The 24504-nt window shown below is 40.7% G+C and overlaps 1 protein-coding gene across 6 annotated transcripts in view; it reads left to right on the top strand.

Annotated features, from left to right (window-relative positions):
- The window catches only part of PTPN13 (protein tyrosine phosphatase non-receptor type 13), a 224670-nt gene that overhangs the window by 66564 nt on the left and 133602 nt on the right, over positions 1–24504 (top strand). For all 6 annotated transcript variants that reach the window (XM_062198537.1, XM_062198539.1, XM_062198538.1 and 3 more), the window contains exons 3-4: positions 783–961; positions 22220–22285. In XM_062198537.1, coding sequence (XP_062054521.1) covers positions 783–961; positions 22220–22285 — 245 coding nt within the window. The remainder of the gene's footprint in view (positions 1–782; positions 962–22219; positions 22286–24504) is intronic.

Genomic DNA, 24504 nt, shown 5'->3' on the forward strand with positions numbered 1-24504 from the left:
TATTCTTCTGACTTGATAATTTGAAAAGAGTTTGTTTTACCTTGTTTTATAATGTTTTACTTTGTGAAATGTCAAGATTTTGAATAGCATCTTTTAGCAAGGAAGTTATTATTCCTCATAGTCTGAGTTCTTTAAAGCTGCATTGTGTGATGCTTGTAAGTGAAATACTGAAGAAGAGGCTTGTGACACAGAATGTGTGAAGTGGCTGTAAAAGGCAACAACATGCGTATGGTTACCAGCTGTGGTGATTCATTGAAGCATATTTTACCATAAGAATTGTAGCCATGTTTCAGCCGTGATGTGTGTGATTGGTTAAGACTTGGTGTGTGTGAAGCTTTGTATACAGAATTTTATATATATGAGCATTGTCTTTGAAAGAGAAAACAGAGCCTTCACCACTTTCTCAAAGGAATCCACTATCCAAAAAAAAAAAGTTAATAACTACTTATCCTTATCTATAATCTGTTTATTACTGTGATAAAACATTTGAACCAAGTTTAGTTCTTATGACCAATATTGAAAGTTTTCCATTTCTGGTTTCTAGTATCTGCCATCTGGATTTTAAAAGATTGAGCCAAATCAAAGATTTGTTGTTAAGAATGCATACAGTTGCATTTATATGAAGCTTACTCTCTTTTTTGCAGCATGTTGATGTGGTATAACTATGTGTTAGTAGCTATATTAATGGTCTGGTATATCTATTGAAGTATTCTGGTTCCTCTGATTTTCATTAAGCAGTTATTTTCCTTTTTTCTTTTTGTTCCGGTACAATTACAAACCAGTTAGCATCGCTGATCCTGCTGCCCTTGGCTTCATCATTTCTCCATGGTCTCTACTGTTACTGCCATCTGGTAGTGTGTCATTCACTGATGAAAATATTTCCGATCACGATCTTCGAGCATTCACTGCACCAGAGGTTCTACAGAATCAATCACTGACTTCCCTCTCAGATGTTGAAAAGGTAACCATTAAACCTCTTTTGTTTGTTTTGGTGGAGGTAGAGCAAGTGAAAACCCTGGGCTACGCTGCCTCAATCCTCTGAAGAAATCCATTGAATTTAAAATGATCATGTGTTCCAAGAAGTCCTAATTTAAGACTTCAAAGTACTTCTATAAAAGTTTATGAATTTGAGAAAAAACTTGAAAATAGATCATTGTTAATTCATGCTTACAGATAACTATCAAGTGCATTCTGCATCTAAAACACTATGTGAGGAAAATACAAAAATAACTAGAAAACTGACCCTGATTAATGTCTGTAGAATAATCTATAATTTATGGCAAAATGATGGATGGGTGTTGGGTACATTTGTTTAACATACTACATAGGATGCCATGCCCCGTATCAGAATGCTTGGGCTCAAGTCCTGGCTTTGCTTCCAATTCCAACTTCTTGCTAATGCACACCTTGCAGAACAGCAGGTGATGATTCAGGCAGTTAGGTCCCTGACACCCAAGTGGGAGATGAGAGTTAACTTCCCACCCCCTAGTTTCTGCCTGGCCCAGCTCCAGCTATTGTGGGTTTTGAGAGTAAACCAGAAAACGAAAGATCTCCCTGAGTCTCTCTCTCTCTTAACCTCTCTCAATCTCTCTCTCTCTCTCGATCTCTCTCTGTGTAACTCCCCCTTTCAAATAAATAAATAAATTTTAAAAATTAAAAAATATATATGACAGGATGAAATATATGTTATGAAGAGGTATAAAGTGCTTTGGGAGTCTAAAAGAGAAAAAACTAATTTTCAGTATAAAGCAATTTTATAACAAAGGTAGCATTGTATTGGACTGTGAAGACTGAGTAGTATTTATGTAAGTGGAAATAGGTGGGAAGGATGTTCTACTTGGGATTATTAGTACCGACAATAATAAAAGCTAAGAAATTTGGGCCGGCGCCGTGGCTCACTTGGTTAATCCTCTGCTTGCGGCGCCAGCATCCCATATGGGCGCTGGGTTCTAGTCCTGGTTGCTCCTCTTCCAGTCCAGCTCTCTGCTGTGGCCCGGGAAGGCAGTGGGGGATGGCTCAAGTGCTTGAGCCCCTGCACCCACATGGGAGACCAGGAGGAGGCACCTGGCTCCTGGCTTCAGATCGTCACAGCGCCAGCCATAGCGTCCATTTGGGAGGTGAACCAACGGAAGGGAGAAATTTCTCTCTGTTTCTTTCTCTCACTGTCTATAACTCTACCTGTCAAATAAAAATAAAAAAAGAGTAACCCCCAAATACTAAAGTGGGGGAAGCAGTGTGTAAAAAAAAAAAAAAAAAAAAGCTAAGAAATTGTCCACTGTGACTGGGAACAGTTGTCAAACCAGTGAGACCAGAGCATTAGCTAACTGGAGGCCTGTAATTAAAGAAAGAGAGAACATAAGGTAGCATAAGGAAGATTTTGAAACCTTCTTTCATGAGACAGTGGGGAGATATCATAGTTTTAGGACTGTGGTGTGATGTGATTTGAAGAATTTGACAAAAGGGATAATTTGGAGAGATTACAGATTACATGGGAATCTAATAGAGGCCCAGCCCTGACCATTGTGGCCATTTGGGGAATGCACCAGCAGATGGAAGAGCTCTCTCTCTGTCTCTCCCTCCCTCTCTCTATAGCTCTGATTTTCAAATAAATAAATCATTAAAAAAAGAAATACCAGTCTATTGCACTGTCAAAGACTTCAGAATAATATCTAATTTTACTGTCAGGGCTGTGAAAAAAATTGGACAAATATATATTATATTGCGTAGCTCTGGAGAATTCAAAATTTGCTATTGTTACTGGAGATGGCTGGATCAGAGGTCCTTGCCATCACACAGCAAAGAATTGCAGATGTGAGACAAAGTAGTAGTAAGCATGCTAGCCAAGTTTGATAAAGAAAATACACCTGCCGGCTCCACGGCTCAATAGGCTAATCCTCCGCCTGCGGCGCCGGACCCCAGGTTCTAGTCCCAGTCGGGGTGCTGGATTCTGTTCCAGTTGCTCCTCTTCCAGTCCAGCTCTCTGCTGTGGCTGGGAAGGCAGTGGAGGATGGCCAAGTGCTTGGGCCCTGCACCAGTTCACTCCCCAAATGGACACAACAGCCAGAGCTGAGGAGCCAGGAGCTTCTTCAGGTCTCCCACTTGTGTGCAGGGGCCCAAGTACTTGGGACATCCTCTGCTGCTTTCCCAGGCCCATTAGCTGGACCAGAAGTGGAGCAACCGGGGCATGAACCGGTGCCCCTATGAGATGCCAGTGCTGCAGGTCAGGGCTTTAACCCAGTGCACCAGAGTGCCAGCCCCTTAAGTGTTCTTTATGTTTCTGATTTTTTCGTAACTTTTTTTTTATAGTCAAGAAACTATAAAACTATTTTTTGAAATAATGAAATTGCCAAATACAATAGAATTTGCTTTGAACACTTTAAGTTTAACTCAGCCAAAAAATAATTGTTCTCCCTATCTGAAGCTTCCATGATCACTTTTTAAAAAATTTTCATCAGTTTTTAACATTCAGAATAGTTCATAGGTAAATTCTAAGAATATGATATTCCCTTCTTCCTTCATTCCCTCTCTCCCTCTCATCCTTCTTCCCTCTCCCTTTCTTTTTTTGGTTTTTGAGATAACATGCTTTAAAATTACATTATAGTAAAAGGCTTTTAATGCTTCACCAGATAAGAAATTTACCAAGTAAAAAGTAAAAAGACCCTAGTTTAGTGGGAATAGAGAGAATGGCTATAAAATTAAATGGAAGGATGTCCATTTTCTGCATATACAGTACATTTTAAAGTAATCACAGGTCATTAAAACTATAGTAAGCGGCCAGCACTGTGGCATAGTGGCTTAAGCCACCATCTGCAATGCCAGCATCCCATGTGGGCACTGGTTCGAAACCTGGATGCCCCATTTCCAAGCCAGCTCCCTGCTTATGTGCCTGGGAGAGCATCGAGGACGGCCCAAACACTTGACCCCTTGCAACCATGTGGGAGAACCAGAAGAAGCTCCTGGCTCTGGCCTGGCCCAGTCCTAGCTATTGTGGCCATTTGGGAAGTAAATCAGCAGATAGAAAATCAGCCTTCTTCTTTCTCTCTCTGTCTCTATCTCTTCCTCTTTCTGTGTAACTCTGACTTTCAAATAAATAAATAAATCTTTTAAAAAAAAAACCTATAGTAGTATAACATCCTTTACCATTGGCTTGACAAAAGTACAAAATAAGCTTTTACAAAACTGTATTTACAGTAATACTGATACACATAGACATTTCTTTGTTTTTTGATTTTTTTTCCTTTTTTTTTTTTTAATGTTAGCTCTCACATATAAGGGAGAATATGCAGTATTTACCTGTCCATGTCCAGCTTATTTCAGTGAGCATGATGTCCTTCAGTTGCATCCATTTTTATGCATATTGTAGAATTTCATTTTTATAGCTGAATTTCATTGTGTGTATGTATATATATATACACACACACACACACACAGAGACATTTTCTTTATCCATTCATCTGATGATGGACATGTTGGTTGATTCCAGATTTTGACTATTACAAACAGTTCTGCTATAAAAATGGTGGTGCTGATATCTCTTTCTTATATATTTTTTAGTTGCATCTATACTTTTTTTCCCCTTGTCTTTATTCCCTAAACAATACAGTATTAAAACTATTTCCAAAGGCCGGCGCCGTGGCTTAACAGGGTAATCCTCCACCTTGCGGTGCCAGCACACCGGGTTCTAGTCCCGGTCGGGGCGCCGGATTCTATCCCGGTTGCCCCTCTTCCAGGCCAGCTCTCTGCTATGGCCCAGGAAGGCAGTGGAGGATGGCCCAAGTGCTTGGGCCCTGCACCCGCATGGGAGACCAGGAGAAGCACCTGGCTCCTGGCTTCGGATCAGCGCGATGCGCTGGCCGCAGCGGCCATTGGAGGGTGAACCAACGGCAAAAAGGAAGACCTTTCTCTCTGTCTCTCTCTCACTATCCACTCTGCCTGTCAAAAAAAAAAAAAAAAAAAAAAAACTATTTCCATAGCTTTTACATTGTACTAAGTATTGTAAGTAATCTAGAGAGGACTTAAATAAAGGGGTGAATATGCATGGTGTATCTTCAAATACTTTGCTATCTTATATAAGGGACTTGAGCATCTGTGGATTTTTGGCATCTCCAAGAGGTGCCAGAACTAATACCCCAGGTAAATTAAGGGACAACTGTAATGTATTCTGGTATTAACATGGCAAAGATATTTTGAAAACAAGGATGGTAACTGCATTTAATGATAGACCATTTGGGGCATGTCTTTGGCACAGGTGTTAAAACCTCTCTTGGAGTATCTGGGTTTGAGTTCCACTTCTACCTCTGATCCAACTTTCTGCTATTGTGGAACAACCCCTCAAACTAGTTGGTTCTGTAGAACCCCCGAACCTGGGTCTACTCACCTGAAAGCACAGAAAGCCAATCACTGACTTTGGAGTGGTGGAAGAAAGTAGGTATTTATTTCAGAGCACAGAGCAAGGAGCTGGGCAGCTTTTGCTTAATTCCCCAAGGAGTTAAAGGTGAACGTTCTTCTAGATTGAAACTGGGGCTGAGAGGCACATATTCAGCTCATGTCCCAAGTTCCTAGTTGATCAGTAGTGCTCATGACCTTCCTTTGACCTGTCAGCAACATGGTGCACTTAAGGAATTTTTATGATGGTCAGATGGGCTTCATGTGGTCTGGGGTTGGGGAAGGTTATATGTAAGTGGTAGTTGCCTTCTACCCAAGATCTGGAATTTCCCCAGAGTCCTCCAGTCAGTACTGTCCAACAGGGTTTTATCTGCTGGAGAAGCAAATGACTCCATGAGTCCAGTGATTAGAACTCTGTTGAACCGGCTGTTATCACTCCCTCAATTCAGTGAATTCCTTTTAACAAAGGACAGGCAAGGACACCTTGTGCTAAGGAACAAACTAGAAGCTGGGTTTGATCTCACTGTTAATGCACACCGTGGGAGGCAGCAGGTGATGGCTGAAGTTCCTATGTCCTTGTCACCCACATGGGAGACCTGGATGGAGTTCCAGGCTCCTAGCCTTAGCCTGGCACTGCTCTGGATGTAGTGAGCATTTGGGAAATAAACCAATGGATGGATGATCTTTTTCTGTTTCTCTCTCTCTCCTTCTCTTCTCTGCCCTTCAAATAAAAAATGAAAATAAATAAAAATTAAATTTTTTTTCTGTCAGCCTTCCAGATAAAAATAGGAAAAAAATGATTTATTACTTACTAATTCTCAATAAATGCTTGCTGTTCCTGGGGTCTGGTCTGGTCTGGTCTTTTCTTTTCTCTTTCCTCCCTTCCTCCTTCCCTCCCTCCCTTCCTCCCTTCCTTTCTCTCTTTTCTCTTTTCTCTTTTTTCTCTCTTTCTTTAATGGTAATATTTAGTGCCTAGCACTGTATCATGGAAAAATAGTGAGGCCAGCGCCATGGCTCATTAGGCTAATCCTCCGCCAGCGGCACTGGCACACCGGGTTCTAGTCCCAGTCGGGGCGCCAGATTATGTTCTGGTTGCTCCTCTTCCAGTCCAGCCCTCTGCTGTGGCCCGGGAGTGCAGTGGAGGATGGCCCAAGTGCTTGGGCCCTGCACCCTCATGGGAGACTAGGAAAAGCACCTGGCCCCTGGCTTCAGATCAGCATGGTGCGCCGGCCGTAGCAGCCATTGGGGGGTGAACCAATGGAAAAGGAAGACCTTTCTCTCTGTCTCTCTCACTGTCTACCCTGCCTGTCAAAAAAAAAAAAAAAAAAAAAAAAAAAAAGAAAAAGAAAAATAGTGAGTCCTCAGCATGATCTTGGGGTTGGCGCTGTGGCATAGTGGGTTGAGCATCTGCCTGCGGCAGCAGCAATTCACGTGGGTGCTTCTTCAAGTCCTGGCTGCTCCACTTCCAGTCTAGCTCTCTGATGATGCCCTGTGAGAGCAGTAGAAGATGGCCCCTGCACCCACGTGGGAGACCTGGATGAAGCTCCTAGCTCCTGGATTCAGATCAGCCCAGCTCAGGCCATTGTAGCCACTGGGAAGTGAAACAGCAGATGGAAGACCTCTCTCTCTCTGTCTTTCCTGCTCTGTAACTATGCCTCTCAACTAAATAAATCTTAAAAAAAAAAAAAGTTTAATCATTATATCATATACATAGGTGATCAGTTTTAAAAATTTTATTAATTTTATATAATGTTAAAATTATTAACATAAAATAACTCATTTGGTATATTGAAAAGTAGATAAAATAAAGAATATTAAAACCCTGGGCATGTTTGAAATAATCACAAATCAAAATTAATATTTTGGGTATGCAGTCAATCTTTTATGCTAAACCTGTGAAAAATTTTTAATGTGTGAGGTTCTTTGAAAAGTTGTTTGCATAAGAGGCTTTTTGAAAATAAGCCTAAAGATGGCCGGCGCTGTGGTTTAACAGGCTAATCCTCCGCCTTGCGGTGCCAGCACACCAAGTTCTAGTCCCAGGTGGGGCGCCGGATTCTATCCCGGTTGCCCCTCTTCCAGGCCAGCTCTCTGCTATGGCCCGGGAAGGCAGTGGAGGATGGCCCAAGAGCTTGGGCCCTGCACCCGCATGGGAGACCAGGAGAAGCACCTGGCTCCTGGCTTCGGATCAGCGCGATGTGCCGGCCGCAGCGGCCATTGGAGGGTGAACCAACGGCAAAAGGAAGACCTTTCTCTCTGTCTCTCTCTATCCACTCTGCCTGTCAAAAAAAAAAAAAAAAAAGAAAAGATGCCTAAAGAGAGAATTCCAAAATGGCAGAATAGGGAATGGCATACTGCTGTAGTCTAGGGTTAAATAGTTTTTTAAAAAAAAGTGTAAGAAGTATATTCTCAGGGGAGAGTTAGAGAGAAAACCACAGTAGACATTCTATGGAAGGAAGAGGAATATTGTGGATCAGTGTGGGAGGTGCAGCACAAACACAGACACAACACACGACCCCAGCAGCAAGAGCCAGAGAAAGCGCCAGCTTTGCAGAGTGGAGTGAGATCAGACTGCAGCAACCCATGCCACTGGGGATACAGCTGGAGGGAGAGCATGGCGTGAGTTTGGCCTGGAGCCTCAACGGGGAGAAGGTACCAGCTGACTCAGTAAAAGAAAAAGGGGCACACTTCTCTCACCCCATCCCCACCCCCACCAACAGGGCCCAGAAACCAGCTGAGAGAGGGCAGCCACCATTTGGAGCATAAGTGGCAGCTGAGGAAGCCCTTGCGCATGTGCACAGCAATTGCTGAGACAAGACCCCATCTTCTCAGCAATACCAGTGGCAGCAGCTTGGTGCGTGCACCTGGCAACCGGTGGGGAGAGGCAACATTCAGCTGGCAGCATGCATGTGATCCAGATTTTCTAACAGAAGGAAAAATCCACGTTCTCCACTGACTCTAAGTCTGGCTGGTAGGATTGACTGGGAGCTGGGCACCCATGTAGGAATGTGAGGCATCCCCAGCCTCTTAACATATCAGAGGCACTGGGCCTCAAACTGCCTAGGCAGAGCATCCACAGGCAGCTGGATTTGGGAACATCTCTGCCTCTCTCTGGATGGGATAGGCTAGTGGGCAGAGCAGATCCTGTATATCCGTGTGAGTGTGAGAGCCTTGTGTGCAGAGACTGCAGGAACCCCGACTGCACAAGGGTGCAAAGAGCATAGCTGGGTCTCTGTGTGGTCAATGTGATCTGTACTACATGCTGCTCAGACTTCCCTGATTGCCTGCAGCAGGTCATTGCAACAGGATCCATGACCCCACTGAGGACTACACAGTGTATAGTCCTTTGTGCAGTTCATAAAGCAGCACAGATGAGTGTTACACCCACTGTAGACCAATACTTGAGCATGGGTCACCTTAGAAGAGAGGAGCTGAGCAGGTGATTACATCAAGAGAGGTTACCATACCCTTCCTTCTGCTAAAAAAGAGATGTATCACGCCCAACTTGAGTGTCATTCTGAATACTTGCCCCACCATGGAGTCCTGACCACAGCCACATGGAGCCCCCTTAGCTACATCTACCACACACCTCTAGTGCAGACACCCCAGTAAGTCACAGAGGCAGAATTCAAAGATAAAAGCTATCAGGGAAAAAACCAACAAGTATTTCCACAAATGCATAAAAATAAATGCAGAAATTCAAGAAACAAGAATAAAGATAACATGATGCCCCCAAAGGAGCACAAGGACACTGTAATATTAGAATGTGAAGATAAAGAGATTGATGAAATGCCTGAAATGGACTTCAAGAGATTAATCATAGGATTACTCAGAAGCAATGAGAAGCAAATTCATGAATTAAATAAAAATGCAGTGGAAAGCTTTAACAACATTCTTTGTGAGGCAGAAGAAAGAATATCCAAGCTAAAAACAAATCATTGGAAATTTTTCAATCAGACCAGAAAAGAAATAGAAAACTTAAAAACAGCATTGGGAATTTATGGGATGCTATCAAGTAACCCAACATATGGGTCTTAGGAGGTCCTGAAGGTGTGGAAAGAGAGAATGGACTAGAAGGCCTGTTTTGTGAAATAATTACAGAAAATTCCCCCAATTTGGAAAAAGAAAGGGACGTCCAAGTACAAAAAGCACATAGAACTCCAAACAGACCAGGAAAGATCTTCGCTGTTAAGCAGTGTAGTCAAACTTTGAAGAGTAAAACATAAAGATTCTAAAATGTGCACAAGAGAAATGCCAGATTACTTTCAGAGGATCTCCAATTAGACCCACAGCTGACATCTCATCAGAAATTCTTCAGGCTTGGAGGGAATGGCAAGACACAGTCCAAGTCATAAGACAAATAAAATCAAATATTTTTTAAAAATTATAAAAAAATATTTCAACCCAGGATACCATACCCTGGAAAGCACTCATTTATGAATGAAGGTGAAATAAAGACCTTCCATAACAAGCAGAAATTTAAAGATACTGTCATCACACATAAAGCCTTACAAAACACACTTAAGGATGTGCTAAATACAGAAAAACAGGAAGATAGTCATCATCATGAAAGAATGTGAAGGCAGAAAATCTCCCAGTAAACATACAAAGGGAATCCAAAGTAAACAGCAGGAATATTTATGGGAAAATGGCAGGACAAAGTCATTACCAATCATTAGTAACCTTGGGTGTAAATGGACTAAACTTTCTGGTTAAAAGATACAGACTGAATGGATTAAAAAACAAAACCTGGGGAGTGGCTCCAAGATGGCGGAATAGGGTGGGAGCTCACTAATAGTCCAGGGAAAGATAGTGTAATAAAAGTGGTAATAGTGAAGTCTCAGGGAAGAGTTAGGGAAAAAACTGCAGAGGGAACTCATCCCGAATTAGAGGGACACGGTGGATCTATGTGGAGGACACAGGTGCCCACGGCTCAGGAGCCCAGCTGCTGAGAATCTTCTCCGCACCAGAACTGGAAAGAGAGGTGAGGTGAAACTGCAGTAGCCCAAGATACTGGCGGTAAAAGCGGCAGGAAGAGCCTAGAGGGAACAAGGCTTGAAGCCCCATGGAGGAAAGTACACCAGCCTAACTAAAGGAGAGAAAAAAACAAAAGGGACAGTACTGACACAATTCTCTCTCTCCACATACCTTACAAAGGCTTGCGAGATAGTAGAGCAGGCGCCATTTTGGACATACCTAACAGCTGCGCCAGCTTGGGGCTGCGCCCGCCCTCACCCAAACAGAACAGCTTGACTCTGGTTGGGAGTAATAACAGGAGACTAAGACCTAGTGAATGTGTGGAGCTTATGAACCGGGACTGTGAAAAATCAAAAAACTGGGGGTGTGTGGGAGAACTCATGGTGTGGCTGAGACATGAGCAGTCTTGTTGTGTGATGCCACAAACTCAGTAGCCTTGGCTACTCGGTGAGAGACATTGCAGGAGAATCTGATCTTACACTGAGGACTGCACTGTGTGTGGTCCTTAGGACAGAGCAAATATACCCACTGGGTCTAGCGCTCAGGCACTGATTGCCATCCAGGAGAAGAGCTCAGCTAAGCAGAATTACTTACCTTCTGAATGAAAAAAAAAAAAAAAAGGGAGAGAAGATTTACATGCCAAACCTGAGTGTGTCACCTTTGGTACACCCTTAATCCTGAAGAACTGAATAGAGCTCTCTGGCCACACACAACACAAGCCTCTAGAGATTGACCAAAAGCAGACAGTCCACTTAATCTAGAGTCATAATATAATGAGAAAAGCCACCACAGTGAGAAAAAAAAAATCTCCACAGATGGGAGAAATACAAGATAGGAATATCAAGAAATTTATAAGAACATTTAGAAGTTATCAAAAATAAATGCATGAACTACAGAAATCCACACAGGACAGGACAGAAAATCTCTCTCATGAAAATGAAATCTTAAAGAGGAATCAAAATGAAATGAGGAATTTAGTAGAACATGAAATTGAGATATTCAAGGGAAATCAAAATGAAATGAATTCAATAAAACAAATGACAAACACATTAAAGAGCATTAAAAACAGAATCAGTGAGGTAGAAGAGAATATCGGACTTAAAAGAGCACAGGAAAATATACAGTGAAACCAAAGAAAAGAAGAAATAAGAAATCTAAAAAATAGTGTTGGGAATCTACAGGACACTATTAAAAAACCCAACATTCGGGTTCTAGGAGTTCCTGAAGGCATGGAGAGAGAGTAAGGATTAGAAGGCCTTTTAGTGATATACTAGCAGAAAACTTCCCAGGTTTGGAGGAGGACGGAAACATCCAAGTACAGGAAGCACATAGAAACCCCAATAAACATGACCAAAAGAGATCCTCACCATGACACATTGTAATCAAACTCACCATAGTGAAACATAAAGAAAAGATTCTTTTTTTTTTTTTTTTTTTAACAGGCAGAGTAGATAGCGAGACAGAGAGAAAGGTCTTCCTTTTTGCTGTTGGTTCACCCTCCAATGGCCGCTGCGGCCGGCGCATCTCACTGATCCGAAGCCTGGAGCCAGGTGCTTCTCCTGGTCTCCCATGTGGATGCAGGGCCCAAGGACTTGGGCCATCCTCCACTGCCTTCCCGGGCCATAGCAGAGAGCTGGCCTGGAAGAGGGGCAACCGGGATAGAATCCGGCGCCCCAACCGGGACTAGAACCCGGTGTGCCCGTGCCGCAAGGCAGAGGATTAGCCTGTTAAGCCACTGCGCCGGCCAAGAAAAGATTCTAAAATGTGCAAGAGAGAAACGTCAGAGTACTTTCAGAGGATCTCCAATTATAGTCCAGGTAATAAGAGAAAAAAACTGCCAGCCCAGAATATTATATCCTGCAAAGCTCTCATTTGAAATGAAGGTGAAATAAAGACCTTTGATAGCAAACAGAAATTGAAAGAATTCGACGCCACTCGTCCAGCCCTGCAAAAGATGCTTAAAGATGTGTTACACACACAAACATGGAAACACAGCCATCAACACGAAAGAAGGTAAAGGGAGAAAACTTCCCAGTAAAAGATCACAGGAAGTTCGAAGCATATATTAGAAATATCTTTGGAAAAATGGCAGGGCAAAGTCACTACTTAATCAATAGTCACATTGAATGTGAATGGCCTCAACTCTCCAGTTAAAAGACACAGACTGCCTGAATGGATTAAAAAACAAAGCACATCTATTTGCTACTTACAAGAAAGACATCTTTCCAACAAAGATGCATGCAGACTGAAAGTGAAAGGTTGGAAAAAGATATTCCATGCCAACAGAAACCAAAAAAGAGCTGGCATAGCCATCTTAATATCAGGCAAAATAAACTTTACCACAAAAACTGTTAGGAGAGACAAAGAGGGGCACTATATAATGATTCAGGGATCAGTTCAACAGGAAGATGTAACTATTATAAACGTATATGCACCTAATTACAGGGCATCAGGTTATTTAAAAGATATGTTAAGGAACTTAAAAGAAGACTTAGACTCCTATACAATAGTATTGGGGGACTTCAATACTTCACTTTCAGCAATTGGACAACCAGACAGAAGGTCAACAAGGAAACAGTAGATTTATCAACACTATACCTTTCTCTGAAGGGAGGAGAGAACTTCCACTTTGTGTCCTTGTCTAAATAAGATTGGAATTGAAGAACTCAATAGGCTTTCATAGCTTTGGCAGCTCATGACAAGAGCCTCGGGTGATTACTGACATCATAAATAAGAGTATCAATTGTTAAATCAACAACGGGAGTCACTGTGCACTTACTCCCCATGTAGGATCTCTGTCCTTAATGTGTTGTACTATGTGAATTAACAGTATAACTAGTACTCAAACAGTACTTTACACTTTGTGTTTCTGTGTGGGTGCAAACTGTTGAAATCTTTACTTAGTATATACTGTATGTAACGATAATTGAAAATGAATCTTGGCCGTTGCCGCGGCTCACTAGGCTATTCCTCCGCCTGCAGCGCCATCACCCCATGTTCTAGTCACAGTTGCTCCTCTTCCAGTCCAGCTCTCTGCTGTGGCCCAGGAGGGCAATGGAGGATGGCCCAAGTGCTTGGGCCCTGTACCTACATGGGAGACCAGGAGGAAGCACCTGGTTCCTGGCTTTGGATCGGCTCAGCATGCTGGCCATTTGAGGGATGAACCAATGGAAGGAAGACCTCTCTCACTGTCTAACTCTTCCTGTCAAAAAAAAAAAAAAAAAGAAAAAAGAAAAAAGAAAATGAATCTTGATGAAGAATGGGGTGGGAGAGGGTGTGAGAGATGGGATGGTTGCATGTGGGAAGATGGTTATGGGGGGAAAAAGCCATTATAATTTAAAAGTTGTACTTTGGAAATTTATATTTATTAAATAAAAGTTTAAAAAAAAACACATCTATTTGCTGCCTACAAGAAACATACCTCACCAACAAAGATACACACAGACTGAAGATGAAAAGTTGGAAAAGGACATTCCATGCTAATGGAAAACAGAAACAAGCAGATATAGACATCCTAATATCAGAAAAATTATACGTTAACATAATTGTTTAAACAAGAAAAGGAAGGGCATTATGCAATGATTAAGGGTCAGTTCAACAGGAAGATGTGACCTAATAAATGTATGTGCACCCAAATCCAAGGTGCCTGGCTATTTAAAACAAATGTTAGAAGATCTAAAGGGAGACATAGACTCCAATACAATAGTAATGGGGGATTTCAACACCCACTTTAATCAATGGACAGATCAACTAGACAGAAAATCAACAAAGAAGTAACAGAGCTAATCTATAATATGGTTTACATGGATCTAACTGATATCTACAGAACCTCTCATCCCATAGTTGCAGAATACAGTCTTCATCAGTGCATGGAACTTTCCTTAGAACAGATGTGTGGTAGGCCATAAAGCAAGTGTCAGAAAATTTAAAAAAACAATTGAAATTATACCATGCATCTTTTCTGACCACAATGGAATGAAGCTAAATATTAGCAATTCAAAAATCCCAGACGATATGCAAGCGTATAAAGACTGAACAACATGCTCCTGAACGAAGAGAGGGTCATAGAAGAAATCAAAAAGTTTCTGGAAACAAATGAAGATGACAGTACAACATATCAAAACTTATGGGATACAGCAAAAGCATTGTTTATAGCAATTGGTGCCTACATCAAGAAATTGGAAAGGCACCAAATGAGTGATCTATCCATGCATCTTAAGGACCTAGAAAAATAAGAACAAAGCCAAAATTAGTAGGAGAAAAGAAATATTAGGGGCCAGCGCCATGGCTCGCTTGGTTAAATACAAAAGATCAGCAAAACAAAGAACTGGTTTCTTGAAAAATAAAGAAAATTGATAAACCATTGGTCCTACTAACCAAAAAAATATGGGAGAAGACCCAAATCAATAAAATCAGAGATGAAAAAAGAGATGTCACAGAGATAAAAGTAATCATCCGGAATTTTTACAAAAGGCTGTATATTAACAAGCTGGAAAATCTAAAAGAAATGGGTGGTTTCCTGGACACATTCAGTCTACCAAAACTGAGTCATGAAGATATAGGAAACTTAAACAGACCAATAACCAAAACAGAAATTGAATCAGTAATAGACATTCCCAACAGAGAGAATCACAGGATCAGATGGCTTCATTTCTGAATTCTACCAGAAATTTAAAAAGAAAAGCTATTCAAACAATTGAAAGGAAAGGAATCCTTCCACACTCCTTCTAGGAAGCCAGCATCACCCTAATTCCTATACCAGAAAAAGAAATAACAGAAACAGAACTATAGACCAATAATCCTGATGAATGTAGATATAAAAATCTGCAACAAAATAATAGCTAATCAAATCCAACAACATATTAGAAAGATGATTCACGTGGACCAAGTAGGATTTCTCTGTGGTGTGCTGGGATGGTTTAGCACTCACATATCAATAAATATGATACATCACATTAACAAACTGAAGAACAAAAACCATATTATCATTTTAATATATGTAGAGAAAGCATTTGATAAAATACAACATTCTTTCATGATGAAAATATTCAAATTGGGTATAGAAGGAGCATTACTAAACCCATTTAAGGCAATTCATCACAAACCCACAACCAATATCATATTGAATAGGGAAAAGTTGGAAGCATTCCCACTAAGATACGGAACCACACAAGGATGCCCACTCTCACCATTGCTATTCAATGTAGTCCTGGAAGTTTTAGCCAGAGCCATTAGGCAAGAAAAAGAAATCAAAATATACAAATTTGCATATTACATAATTACATATATACAGATTACAGAAGTCTTTATATATAGAGGAACCAAGACTCCTTTAAGAGACTATTTGAAAAGGTGTTGAGTGCTTGGGGCCCACCCTGTTTGCCCATGCACCATGCAGTTTTGTAGTCATTCCAGCCTATGGGGTTTTTATCTCCATGTGACTTCAGTCTGTGAACTCTCTCACATGGACCCTGATCTGCCTTCTGCCTGGTATAGAACTCCTGGTTTATTTTTCTGACCACTCTCTTTCTTAAATAAAGCCTTCATGTTCCTTTGTATTTCTCTCACTTCCCCAAATAAATTCTAAACTTTAAAAGGGAGAGAGATAGAGAGGGAGAAAGAGAGGGAGAGAGATGAGACTGAGACTATCGGAAGCCATAAAAGAGTTTGGTAAAGTGGCAGGGCATAAATCAACACAAAAAAATCAGTGTCCTCTGTATATACAGAAAATGCCATGAAAGAGAAAGAACTTCTAAAACTAATCCTATTCACAGTAGTTCCAATAAAATTAAATACCTTGGAAAAAATTTAACCAAGGATATCAAAGATCCCTATGATGAGAATGGCAGATGTCCTTAACAGCACTCAGGCCTCAGAATCAGCACTTAATGCATTTGGATCCGGCTAAAAAGCCCATTAGAGTTTCTTAGGCATGGAAAGCCAAGACACTGTGCAAAAAATAAAAATAAAAAAATAAAAATTACCTAAATGAAAGATCTCTGTGAGATCCCAGTGGAAAGAATGGGCCACAAAGAAGGAGGTACCTTTCTCTGAAGGGAGAACTTCCACTTTTTTTTTTTTTTTGACAGGCATAGTCAGACAGTGAGAGAGAAAGACAGAGACAGAGAGAAAGGTCCTTCCTCCATTGGTTCACCCCCAAAATGGCCGCCACGGCCGGTGCACCACGCCAGTCTGAAGCCAGGAGCCAAGTACTTCCTCCTGGTCTCCCACGTGCATGCAGGGCCCAAGCACTTGGGCCATCCTCCACTGCCTTCCTAGGCCACAGCAGAGAGCTGGACTGGAAGAGGGGCAACCAGGACAGAACTGGCACCCCAACCGGAACTAGAATCTGAAGTGCCAGTGCCGCAGGCGGAGGATTAGCCTAGTGAGGCAGAGCGCCAGTCAGAACTTCCACTTTGATTATGGCCTTGTCTAAATAAGGTTGAAGTTTGTGAACTCAAGAGGCTTCCATAGCCTTGGCAGCTCATGACAAGAGCCTCAGATGATTACTGACATCATACATAAGAGTGTCAGTTGTTAAATCAACAACGGGAGTCACTGTGCACTTAATCTCTATGTAGGATCTCTGTTCTTAATGTGTTATACTATGCGAATTAACGGTAAAACTACTACTGAAACAGTACTTTATGCTTTGTGTATCTGTTGGGTGCAAACTGTTGAAATCTTTACTTAGTATATACTAAATTGATCTTCTGTATGTAAAGATAATTGAAAATGAATCTTGATGAAGAATGGGTCGGGAGAGGGAGTGAGAGATGGGATGGTTGTGGGTGGAAGGGAGGTTATGGGGGGAAAAGCCACTATAATCCAAAAGTTGTACTTTGGAAATTTATATTTATTAAATAAAATAAATCCCTGGAGCAAGGACAATCTCATCAATAAATGGTACTGGAAAAACTGGATCTCTGCATGCAAGTGTATGAAACAAAACCCTTACCTTATACCTTACACAAAAATCCACTCAAAGTGGATCAAGGACTTAAATCTACAATCTGATACCATCAAATTACTGGATAACATTGAAGAAACTCTGCAGGACGTTGACATAGGCAAAGAGTTCTCAGGAAAGACCCCAGAAGCACAGGCACTCAATGGAAAATAGACAAATGGGATTACATCAAGTAGAGAAGCTTCTGCAATGCCAAAGGAGCACTCAGCAAAATGAAGAGACATCCAACAGAATGGGAAAAAATATTTGCAAACTATGAAACTGATAAAGGATTAATATCCAAAATCTATAAAGAGCTCAAGAAACTCAAAAACAACCAAACAATCCAGTTAAGAAATGGGCACAGGATTTAAACAGGCATTTTTCAAGAGAGGTAGTTCAAATGGCCAATAGACACATGAAAAATGTCCAGGATCAATAGCCATCAGGGAAATACAAATCAAAACCACAATGAAGTTTCACCTCACCCCAGTTATATTGGCTCTTATGCAAAAGTCAACAGACAAAAGCTACTTGTGATGATGTGGGGAAATTCCCACCGTTGGTGGGAATGTAAACTAGTACAGCTACTGTGGAAGACAGTATGGAGATACCTCAGAAATCTGAAATACGGCTGGCGCCATGGCTCAACAGGCTAATCCTCTGCCTTGAGGCGCTGGCACACCAGGTTCTAGTCCCATTCGGGGCGCCGGATTCTGTCCCGGTTGCCCCTCTTCCAGGCCAGCTCTCTGCTATGGCCCGGGAAGGCAGTGGAGGATGGCCCAAGTCCTTGGGCCCTGCACCCCATGGGAGACCAGGAGAAGAACCTGGCTCCTGGCTTTAGATCAGCGCGATGCGCCGGCTGCAGCCGCCATTGGAGGGTGAACCAACTGCAAAAAGGAAGACCTTTCTCTCTGTCTCTCTCACTGAAATACCTACCTTATGACCCAGCATCCCACTCCTGTTAATTTACCCTAACAAAATGAAACCAGCATATGAAAGAGTGATCTTTACCCCCATATTTATTTCAGCTTAATTTGCAGTAGCTAAGATATGGAATCAACCCAGAGGTCCACCATCTGATGACTGGATAAAGACACTATGGCATATATACACTATGGAATATTACTCAGCTGTAAAAAAAAAAAAAAATGAAATCAGGTCTTTTGCAGCAAAATGGATTCAACTGGAAACCATTATACTTAGTGAAATAAGTCAGTCCCAAAAAGACAATTATCATATGATTTCCCTGATCTGTGGTAACTAATAGATTACCGAAATGATAATGTATTGTAGTGGAATGGACATTTTGAGATTCAATGATTTTTTTTTTTTTTTTTTTTTTTTTGGACAGGCAGAGTGGATAGTGAGGGAGAGAGATATAGAGAAAGGTTTTCCTTTTTGCCGTTGGTTCACCCTCCAATGGCCGCTGCGGCCAGCGCATCGTGCTGATCCGAAGCCAGGAGCCAGGTGCTTCTCCTGGTCTCCCATGTGGGTGCAGGGCCCAAGCACTTGGGCCATCCTCCACTGCCTTCCCGGGCCATAGCAGAGAGCTGGCCTGGAAGGGGGGCAACCGGGATAGAATCCGGCGCCCCAACCAGGACTAGAACCCGGTGTGCTGGCGCCGCAAGGCGGAGGATTAGCCTGTTAAGCCACGGCGCCGGCCTGAGATTCGATGATTGTTTACAGCCCTTTGTTCTACTGTAAAGGAATAGTGTCTTTTACTTCATACTATTTGTTGAATACTTAGTGTAGGGTTAACCTTACGAGTATAAAGTAATCTGAAAATAGATCTTTGTAAAAATTGAGTGAGAATAGGAGAGGGAAGAAGAAGAATTGTGGGGGCATGGTCAGGAGGGATTGTAAGGTAGGAAGTATCACTGTTTTCCTAAATCTGTATATATAAAATACATGGACTTTGTATACCTCAAATAAAATTTTTTAAAAAGAGAAAAGAAAAGTGAACAGAGAAGGGGAAGTTCAGATATTACATTGTAGAAGGAGGAAAAAGTTGAATTTTCATTTCATGTGTCCAAAGTAAATTATAGGAAGATTATTCAATTAAATTTATTTTTAAGCAAATAAAAATAAGCCTAAAGAGAAATAGGATACAAATAGTCTGTATTATGTTTTCTTTCATTCACATCTGGTTGAACTCAGCAGATGTGGATTCAGTCCACCCAAAATGGATCAAGGGCCTAAATCTGACTTGATACTATCAAATCTATGTAAAAGGTAACTTCCTCATTAGAGATACAAATGGAAAGCACCTGTATTACCTGAGCAATAATACTTTATCCTGTTTGAAAAGATTTATATGACATATATAACGGAAAACATCATCCCTGGTCTATCAATAATGGGTAGGACTTTCACTGACAGAGATAAAGAATATTATTGATGGAAAGATAAAATTGAGAAATGGTGGGAAAGAAAATGATGTATTTTACCAACAGAGAATTATCTAGTTGTAGTGAAGTGTTTAGGTTGTAATAGTAAAAGAAATGATGATTAAAAGAAAACCTAAAAATCTACCTACAGGCCAGTGCCGTGGCTCACTAGGCTAATCCTCTGCTGTAGTCCCAGTTGCTCCTCTTCCAGTCCAGCTCTCTGCTGTGGCCCTGGAAGGTAGTGGAGGATGGCCCAAGTCCTTGGGCCCTGCACCCGAATGGGAGACCAGGAGGAAGCACCTGGCTCATGGCTTCGGATCGGCACAGCGTGCCGGCCGTAGTGGCCATTTGGGGGGTAAACCAACGGAAGGAAGACCTTTCTCTCTGTTTCTCTCTCTCTCTCACTGTCTAACTCTGCCTGTCCAAAAAAAAAAAAATCTGCCTATAAAGTATAATTGGAGACAGGTCAAAATAAGCCCCAAATGCCACTACTAGAATTTGAATTTTTAAAACTTGAGAGCCATGAAAATATTTGAGAAGTGGAACAGATTTTTAAATCTGTGGTAGAATAAATTTAGGAGGCAATATAAGGAATAAATGAAAGTGCTCCGAGATTGTAAGAAGGGTATCCATCTTTGTGTGTACATATGTCACTGATCTCTACAGAGAATTTGAGATAGTCTATAGAATTTTTTAAAATCTGAGGAAAAGAAAGTAAGTTGAAGCTGGAGTAAGGTGTGGCACATACATACATGCATACATGTATACACCTGGTAAGAATTCAGCATTGATAGAAATGGACTAAAAGTTAGCCCTGAATCTTAACAGGAGAAAAAAGGAAAGATGATTGCTTCCAAGATTACCATCCTTACTTTGAGATAATAATCTTGCTTCCTGTTTCAGACAGAAAAGGTAGAAGCAATCAGGACAGACTTTCCCAGGACCCCAGCTTAGCACTGGAGCCAACCCTTTCATTAGCGCTTTAGCTTCCCTCTCCTTCTGCCTTCTCAACAGTGCTGTCCAGCAATCGCCACCCTCTCCGGCATTTTTAGTTTTCCCTGATGGAAATTATTCTATAATAAAAATATGCTATTTCTTCCCATCTTTAGAAGCATATGTGATCCATCTTCCTTTTCCTTGTAGCACTCCACCCTGCTAATCAGAACTGCGCTGAGATTTTTTTTTTATCACTTTTCAGATGGGCAAAAATTCAAATCTTTATAACACAGTCTATGGACAAAGCTTCTGCTTCTGGAAAACTTACAGATTGCTAGTGGAGGCAAAACTTCCATGTAGGGAATCTGACAATGTGTATCAAAACTACCTGTGATTTTATCAATTCACGAGAAATACCTGCATGTACAAAATGACATAAGTCTATTTGTTGAAGTATTATTTGTAATGGCAAAAGGAAAAAAAGTCTTTTTTAAGAAAAATTTTGTTGTATTTATTTGCAAAGCAGATTGGCAGAGAGAGATGGAGAGACAGAGACAGAGAGATCTTCCATCCACTGGTTCACTCCCCAAATGGCCACAACAGCCAGAGGTGGGCCAGGCCAAAGCCAGGATCCAGGAACTCTGTCCTGGACTTCCACATGGATGGCAGGGGCCCAAGTATTTGAGCCATTTTCCACTGCTTTTCCAGGAACATTAGCAGGAAACTGCATCAGAAACATTGTAGCTGAGACTTCAACTGGCACTCTGATGCTGGCCAGTTTACTCCATTGCACCACAATGTGAGGCCCATTTTTATTAAAAATTTTTGGCTTATTTATTTACTTTTATATATCTGAAAGAGAGAGAATATGATCTTCCATCTACTGGTTTACTCCCCAAATGCCTGCTACAGCCGGGGCTGGGCCAGGCCAAAGCCAAGAACTCTGAATTTATCTGGGTCTTCCACATGGTTGTCAGGACACAAGTACTTGAGCCTTCACTTGCCGTCCTCCAGGGTGATCATTTCCAGGAAGCTGGAATCAGAAGTCAAGCTAAGACTTGAACCCAGGCACTCAAATATGGATGTAAGCATCCCAAGCAGTGTCTTAACCACTGCGCCCAGTACCCACCCCTGCAGTAAATCTTAATTGCCCACTAATACAGACTGGTTAAATAAACAATGCTACAACCACACAATGGAATTCTAGGCAGCAGTAAAAATAGATAAATTTTCCAAGCATTGATAAGTTAGAAATTCAAGGTTCTGAGTAAATTTTACTTTATCACCTTCTGTAAAAGAGGTAATTAGAATATATATTCATATTTGCCCAAAATTGTGTAAAGGAACTTTTAATACTTAATACTAATAAAAATGATTACTCATAGAGAACAGGCTAGAGAAATTGGGGGTGGGGAGGAATCTATTTTCTGTTTTAAGTATTTACATACTCTAGGGCAATATTGAAAAATTATTTTTCTCAAATCATGTTACTCTTTAACTGGAACAAAAATTCTAATTGTATGGTATTTGCTAAGTTTTAAATTTAATTTTAGTATAAAATTCTTTTTTTAAATTGTGTTTCTAGATCCATATATATTCTCTTGGAATGACACTGTATTGGGGGGCTGATCATGAAGTACCTCAAAGCCAAGTAAGTCATTTTTTTACATTTGTACAAATGTTTGAAAGCTCTTCCATGCATTTATATCTGTTCTATAGTACACTGTCAGGCACACCAGCATCTCTGTGCTAATTATTCACATTAATGATGTTACACTTCCACAATAAAGTACTACAGGAATTACTTTTTGAGATATTCTTAAAATTGTAGCTGTCACTACCCAGTTTCAATAATTCAGTCTGTGAGATGGAGTTAACTCTTCATTGTCATTAGAGAAATGGGTAGTGTTCTAGTTTAATGACTGAAAGTAGGGATTATAAATGTCCTTGATGATTTATTCTTGTACTAAAAGTGATAACTTTTTTCATATAAAAACTGTGGAAATAGTAGCTGTAACTGTGTCTCAGCATCAGAGAACTTATTTTTTTTCCCCGGCTGTTCAGAATCATACTTTACAACCTATGCTGTACCAGATAAAGATATTAATTCTTTTTTTTTTTTTTAAAAAAAGATGTATTTATTTATTTGAAAGGCAGAGTTACAGAGAGGGCAAGGCAGAGGCAGAAAGAGAGAGAAGCCTTCCATCCACTGGTTCTGTTTCCAAGTGGCTGCAATAGCTGAGGTTGGGCCATATTGAAGCCAGAAACCAGGAGCTCCCATGTGGGTCTCCCATGTGGGTGTAGGTCCTAAGCACTTGGGCCATCTTCCACTGCTTTCCCAGGCCACAAGCAGAGAGCTGGATCATAAGTATAGCAGCCGGACTCAAACCAGTGCCCATTTGGGATGCCAGCACTGCAGGTGGCGGCTTAACCCGCTGTGCCACTAATTTAATACTTCTTGAGGTCTTGAGCTTCAGTGACCACTGGGCTACTTCTAGTCTTTGTTTTCTGAAATAATTCTGATTCCTAAGATTCAATACACATATAGTAATAAACAGTAATTAAATTTTTAAATAGCTATATTTTATCAAAGCAAAGATATATAGAATTAGATTTAATTTTAAGCATTTAGAAGTCAACACCAAAAATAGCTAGGTGTGTTTTTTCTTATTAAATTTAAGAATTAACAAGCATTTTAGATTTTTACTCTAAAATTCAAACATGTTAAAGTTCGTGAAAGATGAATGATATGTTTCAACTCAGTTTAATCTCACTTTACATGAAATATGCTATATATTTTCTTCCTCTTTTTAATTTCAATTTTGTAGCTATAAATGAAAATGTTAGATTATCAATGGACAAATTGGTGTCATATGTTTTATAGTCTACATGTAAAATGAGAATATAGTCTATAATTAATACTGTTTTCTGATAACTGAAAATAAAGTCCATATCAATGTATAAATTTGAGGGGAAATATAAAGCTGTATTTTATGATCAGAAATCATAATAATTCTGGTTGTATTTAATATTAATTTAAAGTTAGAGCCTGCCTTGTATCAGACATGATACTAGACAACAGTGACCCATACCTATAAAGTTCATTGGGAGAATCAGAAAACTAAATAGCGAAGGATAAACTGATGCATTCGGTTCTATTAGAGAAAATGAAATGTGCTATGGAAAAGTAGAACTGGAGTTTCTGAATAGGATAGGTTCTTAAAGGGCATTGCATCTATGCTAAGACCTAAAACGATGGAATAATACCCAAATGAATAAGAAGTAGAAGGGTGATAAAGAAAGCGTCTGTCTAGACTAAAGTAGATGTACCAATTTAAACTTCATCAGCAATGGATTAAAGTTCCCTGTCCCACTCCTTGCTAATACTTGGTATTATTAGTCTTTTTATTTTTAACCATTTAACTGGATGTATAGTGTCTGCTTGTGGTTTCCATTTGATTTGTTAGTAATAATATTGGCCACCCTTTCATATGCTGATTAGCCATTTGTATATAATGTTTACAAGTTATGGTAACTAACTAAAATAAAGTCACATTCTGGCTGCTCGGTTTTCCCAACATCATTAGAACTTATATTTAAAGGATCTTGTTTTTTAAAAGATTTATTTATTTATTTGAAAGTCAGAGTTACACAGAGAGAGAAGGAGAGGCAGAGAGAGAGAGATAGAGAAAGAGAAGAGAGAGAGAAAGGTCTTCAATCCACCGGTTCACTCCCCAAATGGCTGCAATGGCTGGAGTTGAGCCAATCCGAAGCCAGGAGCCTGGAGCTTCTTCTGGGTCTCTCATGCAGATGCAGGGGCCCAAGGACACGGGCCATTTTCTTCTGCTTTCCCAGGCTATCAGCAGAGAG

Source organism: Lepus europaeus, chromosome 8, assembly GCF_033115175.1.
Source record: "Lepus europaeus isolate LE1 chromosome 8, mLepTim1.pri, whole genome shotgun sequence".
Lineage (NCBI taxonomy): Eukaryota > Metazoa > Chordata > Mammalia > Lagomorpha > Leporidae > Lepus > Lepus europaeus.